Below are 13,770 nucleotides of genomic sequence, written 5' to 3'. Positions count from 1 at the left end.
GAGTGGCTGCTGGATAATAGTGGGGATGAAGCCAAAAATCTGGCTAAATTGACTCTCCAAAGGGGAACTGATACTGCACATTTAAAACAACTTTGTGTTCTACTCTGTTGTTTTTAGCCTTACACCTAAGTGCTTGCATGGCATAGATGAATCGCTTTGTTATTGTTGTAACTATGTGCTTGAGCTTTTTCTGCAGCCTCTGTTCCTTTCAACTATGAGTCTTTCCGAATATTCTGAAGCAATTCTGTTTTAGGGTGGTGGCATGGAATTAGTGTTGCCTCTTGCCAACTTTATTCCCCTACATTTTTATTGAAAAAGAGACGCATGCTTCAGAATAGCGAGCTCTGCCTGCCTAAATCAATCTGACAAAGAACCTGTACAGATTACATTCCTAGAACTAATCTCACCTAGTGATTCACTCTTAACTTCAGCTTCATTTCATTGCTGAGTATAAGCTGTGTATTGATTTTCAGCTATACTAAAATTCATTGCTAAATGTTTATTCTGCAAATGTAGCTCTTCAGTGTAGCTGGAAGGCTGAAAACCTGGATGTGCTCAACTGATAGGAAATAGGATGGCTTTGGCAACCCAGTATAAATGGGAATGTCTTGGGAAGTCCTGCACATTTATGAGTTTTCAATTCCAGTTTACTTTGTTCCAATGTAGACCTTGTTATGATTTACCTGAAAATTGAAAATATTGTGAACCATCTAGAAAAAAAGAGGAATACAGTTATTTTACATTCATATGCCATAGGAGTGTAAAATAGCTTAGTGTACAGTAGAAATTAGTTTTGATGTTTAATATTCAATGGAATATTTTCTATGAATTAACACCAGTGACAGCTGATAATAGCAATTTCCCAATAGATGGAAAACTCTGTTCAATATAAATCAACAAAACATTCAAATTCAATATGTTAAAATCACTTGCACTTAAAATTATTGAGTGGTGCAGTTTATAGTAATTTGCTCCAGTATTACTTGTGCTGATATTACTGGGTCCTTTGTTGTGTCATAGCTATGTCTCCAGAACACTTATTTGCAGAGCAGAATGAAAATAATCTCTATAGCAGGTGTTTTGTTTCCCCCTTGGATTATAAATAGGTGCACTAGAGATAAACAGTTAATTCTTGGTACTGATTAAATAACTTCTTATTATAACTCAGTGAGACTGTTAATAGCAGCACATTTTCAGTACAGAAAGGTGAAACTGCTTTGCAAAAACGTAGAATGTCAGTCAAATGTCTGATGAATGAATGAGACTAGTGAGTAAGAGAAATACATAAAACTCACTAAGGACTCACCTGTATTCTCTAAACTTCCCAGTCTCCACCTGCAAATCCATTTAATCCTACCTAGTACCTTTTGCCTCTTCCAATCTTTTGAAATGATTGCTATTGCCGTCACTAATTGTAATTAGTGGTTTGTCTGTTCTATGGTCAGTTATGCTCAGCTGCCTTCCTTTAGCTGTCTGTATCTGGCTCTATGTGTGTGACTCAGAAAAGAGAGTCAAGGCTGGCTCCCCTTGGCCAGGCAGCAGTTCCTGTGTGCTGGTGTCTGCAGTACGCCTGGCTGTGCCTGTGACATGCACGAGCACCGTGGGGACACAGGCAGCCTTTGGCACGCACAGTCCAGCAAACTGGCAGTGCATTTGTCTGATGTGCTTCTGAACAATTGGTGCATGTCCAGAGTGATCAGGAAGGACCCTTCATTTCTGCATCCTGGTGTTTCACAGGTGTTGTCATCTCAGGCACAGTCAGTGGCGGTGCAGTGTCGTAGCCTGACGTGAGACACGCTGAGTGCCACCCACAGCAGTGTTTGTTATATCCAGTCTGTCACTTCTGTGTGCTTGTTCTCTCTGGGAGCCATTTGCTAACTCACTTCCTTAAAGGTTCTATTCAAGTACTTGGAATGAAATAGAATGAAGGATGGGGAAAGGCTTATCTGGGGAGTTAAACCAGAGCTATGTTGCAGATCAGTGGATTTATCTAGACTAGGGAAGGCAAGTTTACATTACATGCTGTGTAAGAGGTCTCATCCTAATACAATGCTCCATTAGTCTCCTGGAGAGCTGCAAAGGAAGATTACAGATGAACATCAAAGCAAATGTTCACAAAGAGTTTATTAATGAGACTCATGGAGTCAATGCAGAAGCTTTTTATTGCTGAGATGGAATCCATAGACTGGTGAGCTTTTCTTGTGAGGTGTTTCTGATATTTCCTGCTAGTCCCTCCTTTCCTAGCAGGAACTGGGGGGCTCTGACCCTTGAGGGGTTGTCAGAGTTTGGCAGAGCAGGCTCTTTAATATGCTAAGATAATTCCTGCAACAGACTGTTCTCCCAACCAGTATCTTTTGAAGCAATTGTTATAACTATTTTTGTTTTGATATATTTTAAGACAAACTGCTGAGAGAAGACATTCTGGGTGCCTTTTCACTGTAGTTAAAGCCTGTTGTACTTTCTCACATGCATACAGCCCATTTCAGACATTATCATGAGAGGAGCTGATTTTGCATGGTAGAGATTTCATTTTGAGATAAATTTTATCAGTGAGGTAAAAATGGATTTAAAAAGCATTGTCCATGGAATGGATTCCCCACCCTCTTTGATGACAGCAAGTCACTAAAAGAAGAAAGTCAATTTAAATTACAAAATCCAGTCATTACAGGTAAAAATAGTGCTACAAATACTATCCTTAGTGAGATTCATTTGCACATATTATTGATAAGATACATGGACACCCTATTTTAATCAAATGTTTTATAAAACCCCATAGTTTCTAAGAGAGGTGTGTTAAAATGTGCTGGGCTTGTTAGATTTTCATGCTCAATCAAGTCATGACTGGACAGAATAACAGTTGATGCCTAAACCACACCAGCCCCTCTTTACGTGCTGCAGAAAACAAAAATTCTGTTGCCAAAATCTACATCTGTATACTGAAAAACATGAGGAGATTGAACAGTACAGCAGGAAAGGAAGTGGAACTTCATGTCAGATTACTCTAGGGAAAAAAAGTGTGTGACAACAAAAGCAATGTTTTTGAATAGAAAACTATTTCTAGTTTTCTGGCAAGCATTAGCCACTGAGAGATCAAACTTGCCCAGTTGAATGATTCGATGGACTCATGAACAGGCCCATTCATTCTTAACCTGCCATGAACCAGGTGATTTTGGTGTCCTCACAAGGCACCTGCCTTTAGAAACTTTCAAATTTGGATTTTGTTCACAACAGTGACTCTGTAAAAATGCTACATTTTACTGCCCTGGCTGTTTGCCTGTTGTTTGAATTGTACAAAATTCACTGATGGAAATTATTTTAGTCCTTTCAGCATTACAGAACTGACACAATACATACTCTTACAAGCAAATTTGGTTCAGCAGTGACCAAAAAAAGCAGAGTCACTCTTATGAACATCAGGGCATGTGAGATGCTGTAGCTTTTATTTAATCTATTTACTCCAAATAACTAAAGGCAGTACTTCAGCTTCTATGTATATACAAACATTTCTATGGTTTTGGTAGAAACTTACTTAAAAGTACACAAGTCTTGGTAAAGTATTGTATATTCTTTTTTATTAGGGTGAGTTCACTGACTGAACCAAACCTGCTTGCTGAAACATTGCTTTTGAGCCCCTTACAGGCTCCATTGTTGGAGGCATAGTACCTGTTGCACCCATCACATTTCCCCCCAAATCAGATGTGAGTGTACAGGCAATTGATAAATGTGCTGACTTGGGAGAGATCTGTCTGGTCTGTTCATTTAGATGATGAGGTAACCGTGGGGAAGTTCTATGCCACCTTCCTGATACAGGACTACTTTAGGAAATTCAAGAAACGCAAAGAACAAGGACTGGTGGGGAAATATCCTGCGAAGAACACCACGATTGCTCTGCAGGTGATTTTTTTATGTTTTTAACTAACCTTTTTGTGAGCTTACTTGAAATAGCAGGTAGCTGAATATTGATGATTGTGCAGTGCTGCCAGGATTTTATTTAGCTGGGACACTTTTGGCCCTTATTCATCAGAAAACTAAAAACTAATCCTGCTATTCTGTCTATAACAAGGTAAGTGCAAAAACTTATTCTCTATGGATTACTCAAACAGTAGCAATAGTTATGAAATTTCTCAGCAAGTCTAGCAGGTAAATCACAGTCTAAAGTTGCTGATTGCAATTTTATATTGGATAAATAAAGCTCTGAGCTATCATTTATGTTCTTTGTTTTGCTTTAACTGTTTGATTTCTTGTGTACCTGAAATGTTACAAGCCAATTCTCAGGGAACTTCCTACTGTGCATTACCCCATAGTAAATAGGTTTTTATACAGTATCATTTTTCTTAATTCTCATTTTTCTTTTTCTTTTCCACTTATGATATGGTGAAATATCTTCCTATTTTTTTATTATTTGCAAATTCTGAATTTTGCATCCATGAATTTCTTTCATAGGAAGTATTAACATACTGCATTAATGTCACACACTTCTCTCTATCTCTTAAAACAAGTTATCACATGGAAACCAGGACAATAGATTCTGTCTTTCAACAGGCCTGCAGCAAGCAGTCCATAGAGTACATGTGATCTAAAAAGCAAATTCTGACAACTTCTTTCCACTGGTACCTTTGTAGAATGAACTTTGAAACAAGCAAATGGAAAGCTGTTCTCAAATAATTCCAGACATCGTACACTGCACTGTTTTTATTGGATTGGGACTTTGTGAATTTCAGTTAATGATTAGCAATTTGCTACAAACTATAAATATATTTGTTTCTGATAGTTTTTTATTCTGATGCCAAAATTTAGGACTATGTTTTGAAAATCCCTTTCTAAAAGAAGAGAACTGTGTTAACTTGATTCAGATACTGTTTGTTAAAACCCTGCTGGTTTGTACTTCAGTTCAGCAAAATGATCTTTGCTGTGTTAAGTGAGTAATTTGTTTAATTCCCATTTCCTAAGAAAGTCTCTGCTGGCAGCTCTGACTGCCATTGTGTTCCAAATCACCACAAGTGTAAGAGATGCAGGGAAGATTCACCACAGTCCTTGCTGTGAGTTCGTGCCCACATGTCTTGCCAGGGCCATATGAACTGTATTTGCATACACAAAAGAAGAGAAAATTATTGGTAATGGAACTGATAAAAAGGCTGTAAACAGTTGAGAGGGCAGTGAAAGATGTTGGATTTTTAGACAGGACTTTTCAGACTTCTTTACTGCAGAAGCATTTGAGCATAAGGAGGTCAAAGTTGGTTTTGAGCCTCAGTATTGCAGGTTTCCACTTGTGTTTTTGAAATTGCACACATAACAACATAGAGAGAACAACTGAGTTGTCAAATGTGAGTGTGCTCTCTTGTTTATTATCAGACTCTGCTTCCTGTTCAATGACTGAGGGCAAGATGGAACTGGAAAGACTCAGCTCTTCCTCTCTCATTAGGCAAATATTTTTCAATTAAAAAAAATGACCATGAATCTCTACTAGAAATCTGCAAAAACCTGTGGGATTTGAGGCATGGAGCTTTTTTTTCTGATTAAAACAATGGTATTAAAATGACACAGGCCAGTAGATGGGAAGATTATTGCTTTCTTTTTTCCCATCCTCCTCTTTTCTGTTTTTGTCTTTCTAACAAATCAATAGGAACTAAACTTGATTGACCAAATAAAAATGGAAATACTGTTTCAAGGAGACCTGAAACCTGTGGTTATGAAAAAAGAAGCCCAGTCAGGCATATAAATGAATAATATAATTTTATACTGGAAGCTGCAGCATGTCAAATTCAAAGTCCTAATGCTGTGCTTGTTAGAATAATTATTTATTTGAGGATACAGCTTTCAAACAGAGCTGGATATCATGCTGCAAAATCCTTAAGCAAATCAGCAGATGCAAAAAAAATCAATGTCACCTGTTCCAATTTGTGCCAAAGGCCATATGAGCCATAAAGGCTCTTGTACTTTTGCTGATACCTGTGACTTTCTCTTGGGGTGAATGATCTAGTTAATTAGTGAAGAACATGGTTCCTAAGGATCTAACAAACCCTGCAGTTCCTGCATTATCTAGCCTGGCTTTTCTTATCTCCTATCTCTTGCAAGAGAGGAAGAAAACAACCTGCTATTCTCTTCAGCTATTTACAGTCCCTTCCTAACCTTTGAGTGAAGCAAGAGGTGAGTTACAGTTTTATAATCCTGCTGATTCTCACAGCTGGCCATGTCACACTTTCCTGCCCTCAGAGAGTAAACAGCCCCTGTGAGACAGAAGGCTCCTGGTGACAGAACCCATTGTGGTTTAATTCAAAGGACAACTGTTGGGCAAAACATTAATGGGTGTTGCCATTTCCCCTGTTTTATGAGACTGAGACAGCCTTTTTAAAAACACTGATAGTTTCTTTGCCCTCTTTTATTCCTCATGCTCAGGAGGCTGGGTTTTTTACAATAAATTCATTCAGTACTTTTGAAGATACTGAAGGGAAGAGAATTGCATAACACAGAGTAAAATTCTGTGAGCTCAGAAAGTCCAGTCAGGCTTTCTGATGGCCTACAGTAGTTGTTTTAACAAGTTCTGTTTCACCAGGTGTGGGAATAAATCTTCCCTTGAAAGACACATTACTTAGCTAAAGATCCAGTCCATGCACTCAGGAAGGCAGGATGAGCAAGGAGCATGTGTAAAAATACTGTTCTTAGATGATGCTATCTTCAGAGAGACACAGAGAGCATTTAATTCCAGGGTGAATGAACACTAGAATATACAGAATAGGAGTCTTATGTCATTAAGACTTAGGCATTTTAATACATGAAGCTGAGACTTGCATCCTGTGGCTGAGTTTTGTTTGGTTAGAAGAACCCAAAACTTGTGAAGTGTGTCGCAAGAATGTCCCTGGCAGCCCCCCATGTTTGGGGGCCAGAACCTCCATGCAACTCTAATAAAGAAAGCAGCTTCTTCTGACCCTGGATTTGAGCTGTGCTTGGTGCAGGAGAAGAAACAATGGTAATTTGGGTTGAGTTAGAAAATTAGAGCAGAGATCCCTGCAGAACTGGATTTGCTTTGTGTATACCAGAACATGCAGCAGGCAGGGACTCCTCTTCTTACTCTACAGTAACTTCATTCGGGGTGATTTGTATTCTGTAGAGCTCAGGTTTTCCTCGAGGATGTAGCATTTGCTGTCAGCCTAACCCAGGCTGCTCTTTGGGTACGTCAGAGGGGAGGCAGCAGCCTAAAAAGTGAAGAGGGGATGATTATCTGCTCAAGCTGTTAAGCCAAGGAAGTCTTTCTGCCATGAAGTTTCAAATTCCTCCTCACTCAGAAAAGGAGACTTCAGATGAAAACCAACAGAAGTTTGTTTAAACTTGCATATTGTCACCAAACCCATCTTCAGAGCTGCAGTAACAGCACCCCTTGGAACCCCACAGTTTGTTTTCTGCAGACCATGGGGAATTCTGCACACCCTTATGAAGGCCAGACAAAAAAGAGGCTCTGAAATGATGGGTGACCAGTTTGAGTCAGCTGTTTATACAATTTTTGTGGTGTTACATGGCCTGAGGTCACCAGCAAAAAGGGTTTCCATTGCCTTTCTTGTGCTATTGACTGATACTTATGCAGTGACCACAAATATGTTTTCTGGGTCAGAAAGGGATGTCTTTGTGTAATGATGGAAACTTGTATTGAACCAAACAGTGGTCACATTGCTAGTAAAATAGATGTTAAATGAAGCATGAACAATTTTAATTACTTTCATCTAGCACAGAGAGGGAATGAACTAATTCTACACTATTTTTCCTGTGGAAAACACTTACTGTAACATCTGTATATAGATGTGTTATATATGTAACACATCTATATTTCATATTTATTTATGTATAGCCCTCTTTGTTAATACACACAAATAAAAGTTAAAGGATATTTTCTTTCACATCCCAGGTACCTAAAAGCACTGGTTTATTGACCTGAGCCTGATTTTGGAAACATGTTTCAGATTAAACTAATTATGCTTTTTTCTCTCTGCAAATGTTACAACTACTATTAACCCTGCACTAAACGGTGCTAGAAAAAGGAAAAAGCCAAACCCTGTGGTAGGTGTCAGCTGAAGGGTTAATTTGCTGCTCAAGTTCCATTTAATTGTGCTCCCATGTTCATGTGGTGCTCCAAGAAAGGCTCAGCTCTGGCAGCCTGGGCTGGCTGAGAGCTCAGAGCTTTTGTGCAGCTGCAGCGCTCAGTGCTGGGAGCCAGCTGTGCCAGGATGGAGAACTCTGGGCAATCAAGACTTGACTACTATGTCTCTTATGTCCACTGCTATAGTGTAGGTCATTCAGCTATTTTTCTGCATGCTTATTTCCTTTTTAAAGTAGTTCTGTCATTGTATTCTGTTCATATTAACCTCAGTCTATTTTTAAGTGTCAGTGTAGCTCTGAGGTTTTTAATCTTTGTCATTTTCTTTGCTCTAAAATAAGCAGATAGTAAAAAGATGTTCTTTTCCTATAAATCTAATGGCTTACAGGAATTTTTTAGAGTCATTCCAGATTTCCAGGATTATGAAGCTCTGAAAACCTAAGCATTTAGAATTCATGTTTGTGTTTTTTTCCAGTTCTAGTGAGTTTATAAAGCAATATACATAAATATACATAATTGTTCTAAAGACTGTGAAGCAAAGCTTGCCAGTGTCTTCCAGTTCCTGGTACCACTCTAGGACACTTCAAAAGAGGGACCACTGGAAGTAGCGTAGGTGACAATGATATTATTTAAATAAGGGTAGCGTGCTTGCACTTCTTAAACCAAGCTTAAACTGCATGTATATGTAGGTTGGACCATACCTTAAAAGGGTTGTGGACTGAATTTAGTACAGGGAAAATGATCTTTTGTAGTTCCAGTATTTATAAGCATTTGAGGTTTTTTTTCCTGAAAGTCATGACTGGAGCCTTGCATTATACACAAATTTCTTAATATAAGACATGTATTTAAAATGGTGTTACTCTTTTATGCATACTGTAGGCGTGGGAAGTTGATTTAAAATCTATTTAGCAATTGTGAAAAGCAGTCTTTTCAAAATGTTTACATGTTTAACTTCCAAATGTTTTGATGGTTTGGTGTGAGATGCCTTTCGAGCCTCTTAAGGCATATCTCTAAATAACCTATCTAGGGGTAGTTATTGGTCATATGATATCTTTTCTCACTGAGGATGAGGAACTCCTACATTTCTGTTATTTCTGCTTTTGAAAACACATCTGTATCTCAATGGTGTGTCAGAGACAGGGCAATCAGTCAATTGAGATGCTATTTAGGACCCAGCACTGGTTTATCAGTGCCTTGTGACATCCAGAAAACATTGCAGGTGCTGTTGTGCCTCCAGAGCACAGCTGCACAGAATTACCATGTTCATCTGCAGTCATGCTGGGCATTTATGGGAAAGCCTAATTAAAGACATGCTTGGGTTTCTCATGTAATTATGTTGTTCAGCACTCTATGTGTCACTGCTTTGCTGAGTAACCTTTGGACTGATGCTTCTCATCTTTCTCTCACCTACGAGGAAAAAAGATGAAGCAAGGAAGGAATCAAAAGTTAAATTTTGGATAAGCCATGTGTCTGAACAAGAAATAACTTCTTTTGCAAACTTCTAGTGAAATCTGTAGAACAGAGTTAGAGCCATGCTCAAGGACTGTGAGGAAGCAATCCCTCCATAACACTCAAATTTGATTTTTTAAAAAAAGTCATTATAATATGATGCTTCAGGAATGTACCACATCTTGAATCTCTGTATGTAATAAGATCTTATGAGGTTCTATGTAGGGCAATAATCACCTCCTAAGAACTTTAGCAGTTCCTAATGAAAAAGAAACAAGCACACCTCTGGCAAGGGTAGACATTTCACTATCCAGACTCTCTCTTTTGAAAAGCCCCTTCTGCTCAGCTTTTGTTTTTATCTTTGATTTAAATGTAGCAGTTTTTAGAACCTCACAAAGGGAGGACATGGAGTGCTCCCATTGCTCTCTTGTGTGTTACATTGTCACCAGGGTTCTTGCTGGCTAGATTAAAATATGCAATATTACATAGGGAATGTGTATCTGAAGGACATTTCTTCCCTGTAAACTAAAGAAGAGGTGTAGGGAAGGTTGGCTTGATATTTGTGTGCACTCTCTTTGTTTTAGAGATCTTTGGTTTTGAAGTGTTTGGAGGGAAAGTCAAATGTTTGATCAGTCCATGCTTCCTCTTCAGTCTTTGCAGAAGACATTAAGTATTCATTAAGGTTCAAAGAAGGGATTTTCCTACTGACATAAAAGTACCAATTCCTGTGTTTTTATGTCAGTCCCACTTTAGTGGTAGTTGACTGATCTAAAGAACAATTGTTTATCAGTAAGAGCTCAGCATGAGAATTTGTATCATTATGTGGTGCTCCCCATCACAAAAATGTTTCATAGATTACTTAGAATGCTGTTGGATTGCACCAGGTAAAATGAGACAGTAAGTGGAAGTAGTCATTTTAAGGAGAGTTCACAAAATTGTTGTAGGTCGTTCATTAGAGCAAATAAACTGAGGAATATTTCAATTCTGTTAGACTGGTCTTGCTTGAGAGCTTCAGTGCTGGCTGTGAGTGAATAAATCTGCTGGGTTTAGTGTAATAAACATATACCTTTGTATATGGTGATCCAGGTTACTTTCTTTCACTGCTGACTGGGTAAAGACTGTGTAAATGCAAGAGGTCTGTTACTTGGAAATGAGTATTACTGGAGAGAGATGAGATGAGATGATAAAGGCTGCCTGGTTTTCCTCTGGAGTAAAGGAGGGGGTAATTCAGCAAGAAGTAAGCCAGAAGGCAGTTGGAAATGTAATCAAAATTAAATTACTATTCAGTGTGTTGCTGTCAAGCACGTGGCTTTTCTCAGCTTCCAGAGATATATTTGTGGGGCTTTGTCACAATCTGGCAGACAGGAGTATGAGCCAGTAGATTTTGTCAGAGTTAAATTTTGTCTGGTGCTGCTCTCTAACAGTGCTGTGTTCACAGAAGGGCTCAGCTCGAAGGCAGCCTGGGCTGGCTGAAAACTCAGAGCTTTTGTGCATTTATAGAGCAGCACACTCAGCCAGAGTTGAGAGATGGGCTCCTTGAGCATGAATAACTTTGGACAATCAAGACTTTGCTGTGTCTCTTATTATGTGTATCTTATTGTTATGAGTTCAGTGCTGTAGTGTAGGTCTATTCAGGTATTTTTCTGGATGCTAATTTCCTTATTTTAGCAGTTTTCAAAATGTATTTTGTTCGTACTAAACTCAGTTTATTTTATGTGTATTTATTTTATGTATATTTTAAAGTGCCAGTTGAGATTTTTTTTGTTGTTTTTAGTTCTTTTTGCTCTAAAGTCAGCAGTTAGTGAGTGTGAAATGCAAGAGGCTCTTCTAGCTAATGGTCAAATAACCAAAATATAATAGCAATCCTCTAGTAAATAAATACTACATTTGTCTCTGCTAAATCAATAGAAGCCTCTGGTCTTCCACTTGAACAGCTGTACCTTAAAGTGTTAATTTTGCTTTCCTTTAGCACCTTGCAAAATGATGACATTAGCAACCTTGCTGAGGTTTTGACAATGCATTAGCATAAGAAGTGGGAGAAAGCACAATGTATTCATGAAATGAGTATTGTATATTAACTCACTAGTAAATGATTTTTAGGGCCTTGTTCAATACAGCATAACTGTCAAAGTTCATCCCTGAGGAAGAAAATTGTATTGCCAAGTAGATGTAGATAATGTGATTAGTCAGGCACCTTTTTCAGGAAGGGAAATATGGGAGTGAGTGAATCCTGAAGTGGAGCCTGTAGTAAATCTACACTGTTATGGTTCAAAGCTTTTGGTTCATCCCTTTCCACGTTCTGATTGCCCACACTGCATAAATGCCATTTTTCTCCCCAGCCAAGCAGCTGTTTCTGTTTTGAGCAGCTCTGACTGTGCTTCTGGGAGTGTGTGAGGAAACAGCATGAATGAGACCAAGCCATGTCTGGGGTCCTCCAGGGTCTCTCAGCTCCTTCTCAAGCTCTGAAAGACACAAAATTCTCTACACATCCTTGTGCTACCCCAGGGCAAGTAACATGCAATGTCAGTGTTGTGCTGGGACAGCCCTCACATCTCCTTCCAAAATGCTAAAAAAGAATAAATCAAGGTTTTAGATCATAATCAAAAATTGAGCCAAGTGCTGTGCAGGATTTTTAGTAGTGTATGTGTAGTGGTAGTAGAGGGTTAAACACACACATCTTGGATTTTTCTGAACCTGAGGAGATAAAAGAAGTTGCTGGGAAGGATGAGATTGTGATTCTTGCTTCGGATCATAACAGGCAGAGTTAAATCAGGAAGAATGTCTCCTTTATGAAGTACGGCCTGAACAAAGCACTGAGCTCTTGGCCTGGGGTACAACGTCTCTTTCCTCCCTGATGTGCAGGTCTGAACTGGACAGTGCCAGCATTATCCATCTTCCTAAATACTGCTTGTGGTAGCAAACTTGAGAGGACTATGAACACTGAATCTCTGCTGCTGTAACTCAACTGTTTTCTATCCTAAACTAAAGCTTTAAACCTAATATCTGCAAATCACAGTGCAGTGCAGATGAGCTGGAATTATTTCACTGCTTTCTTTTCCATCTGAGCTCTGCTAAAATTGCTGTTGCTATAGCAAAGATCTCCTTGTGTTTCCTTTGTGGACACAGGCTGCAAACATGTTTTGAACATTAAATATACATCTCATTGAAATGCATTTTATTATAATTCTTGCTGATTACTTACACTTTTTAATAAGGTTAATTTTTCTTCTATAGGGGTCCATAAACATCAGTGGTGTTTTAGTCAGTATCTACACACTGTGATAATAAAGACATGATCACCTCAGTACTACCAGGGTGGTACTGGAATATATAAACTTTTTATTAATAACAGTAAAGGAACTTACAGCAGATTACATCCTCTGTGGATGTCAGAATACAAAAAACTGTTAATTGTCCTTTAAAATAATTTTAACACCAGTAATAAAAGAGCAAAAAAGAATTTGCATTCCTAATGTATTATGGTGTTGTCATTGATTTAGGCAGGACTAAGGACACTTCATGATATTGGCCCAGAAATACGCCGAGCTATATCCTGTGACTTGCAAGATGATGAACCAGAGGAAAACAATCCAGAGGAGGAGGAAGATGTTTATAAAGTAATGTCAGAACACAACCATGTGAATTGTTTTTTGTATAATGTGAGAGTAAAGAATGACCTTGTCCTTGAATATGAAATAACACAGTAATACTTTTAAACCCCTCAAATCAGAAAATAGAAATATTTTATAAATAAGTTTATGTGTAAATCTATAAAAATGGTAGTATCAGGACACTTGCATTTCTTCATAAATTTAGGAAGCAGTTCCTGCAGGGTGCTTCTCCTGCCCCTAATTCTTTCTCATTAATTCTTATTTTTTCTTAAGCAAATCCTGTCAAAAGTTTTGAACCTTGTCATCCCAAATTTTGATAGTGACAAGGTTGAAACTGGTTTTAACCTCTGCAGTGGTAGATAGGAAGAAGAGAATGAAAGTCTATGCAAGCAAACCACAACAGACACAGAGCCGCATATTTTAAAATGAATGCATAGGGTTATTTAGAGGTCATCTAAATAAAATGCCATTTCCAGTCCCATGAGGGATATCAATAAGAATCAATCAGAAAAAAAGATTAGGTTTCCTCTTTGTGCTATTTAGTCCTAAATTGTGAACATGTAAATTTGGTGTTATAATCAGAAGCAGTCTGCAAACCGTTTGTCAGCCAGCAAGAAAACTTAT

At 38.3% G+C, this 13,770-nt stretch overlaps 1 protein-coding gene and 1 long non-coding RNA gene across 2 annotated transcripts in view; one reads left to right on the top strand and one right to left on the bottom strand.

Annotated features, from left to right (window-relative positions):
- Window positions 1–13,770, bottom strand: part of LOC128794068 (uncharacterized) — a 44,052-nt gene that overhangs the window by 16,314 nt on the left and 13,968 nt on the right. The gene's annotated exons all lie outside the window — the stretch shown is intronic.
- CACNA1D (calcium voltage-gated channel subunit alpha1 D) overlaps window positions 1–13,770 on the top strand; it is a 168,770-nt gene that overhangs the window by 143,858 nt on the left and 11,142 nt on the right. Inside the window, exons 43-44 of the mRNA XM_053953667.1 lie at window positions 3,764–3,894; window positions 13,036–13,152. Coding sequence (XP_053809642.1) covers window positions 3,764–3,894; window positions 13,036–13,152 — 248 coding nt within the window. The remainder of the gene's footprint in view (window positions 1–3,763; window positions 3,895–13,035; window positions 13,153–13,770) is intronic.

This window comes from Vidua chalybeata, chromosome 12 (assembly GCF_026979565.1).
Source record: "Vidua chalybeata isolate OUT-0048 chromosome 12, bVidCha1 merged haplotype, whole genome shotgun sequence".
NCBI classification, from domain to species: domain Eukaryota; kingdom Metazoa; phylum Chordata; class Aves; order Passeriformes; family Viduidae; genus Vidua; species Vidua chalybeata.
The sequence above is the reverse complement of the archived record's forward strand: the minus strand, read 5'-3'. Positions and strand labels throughout refer to the sequence as shown.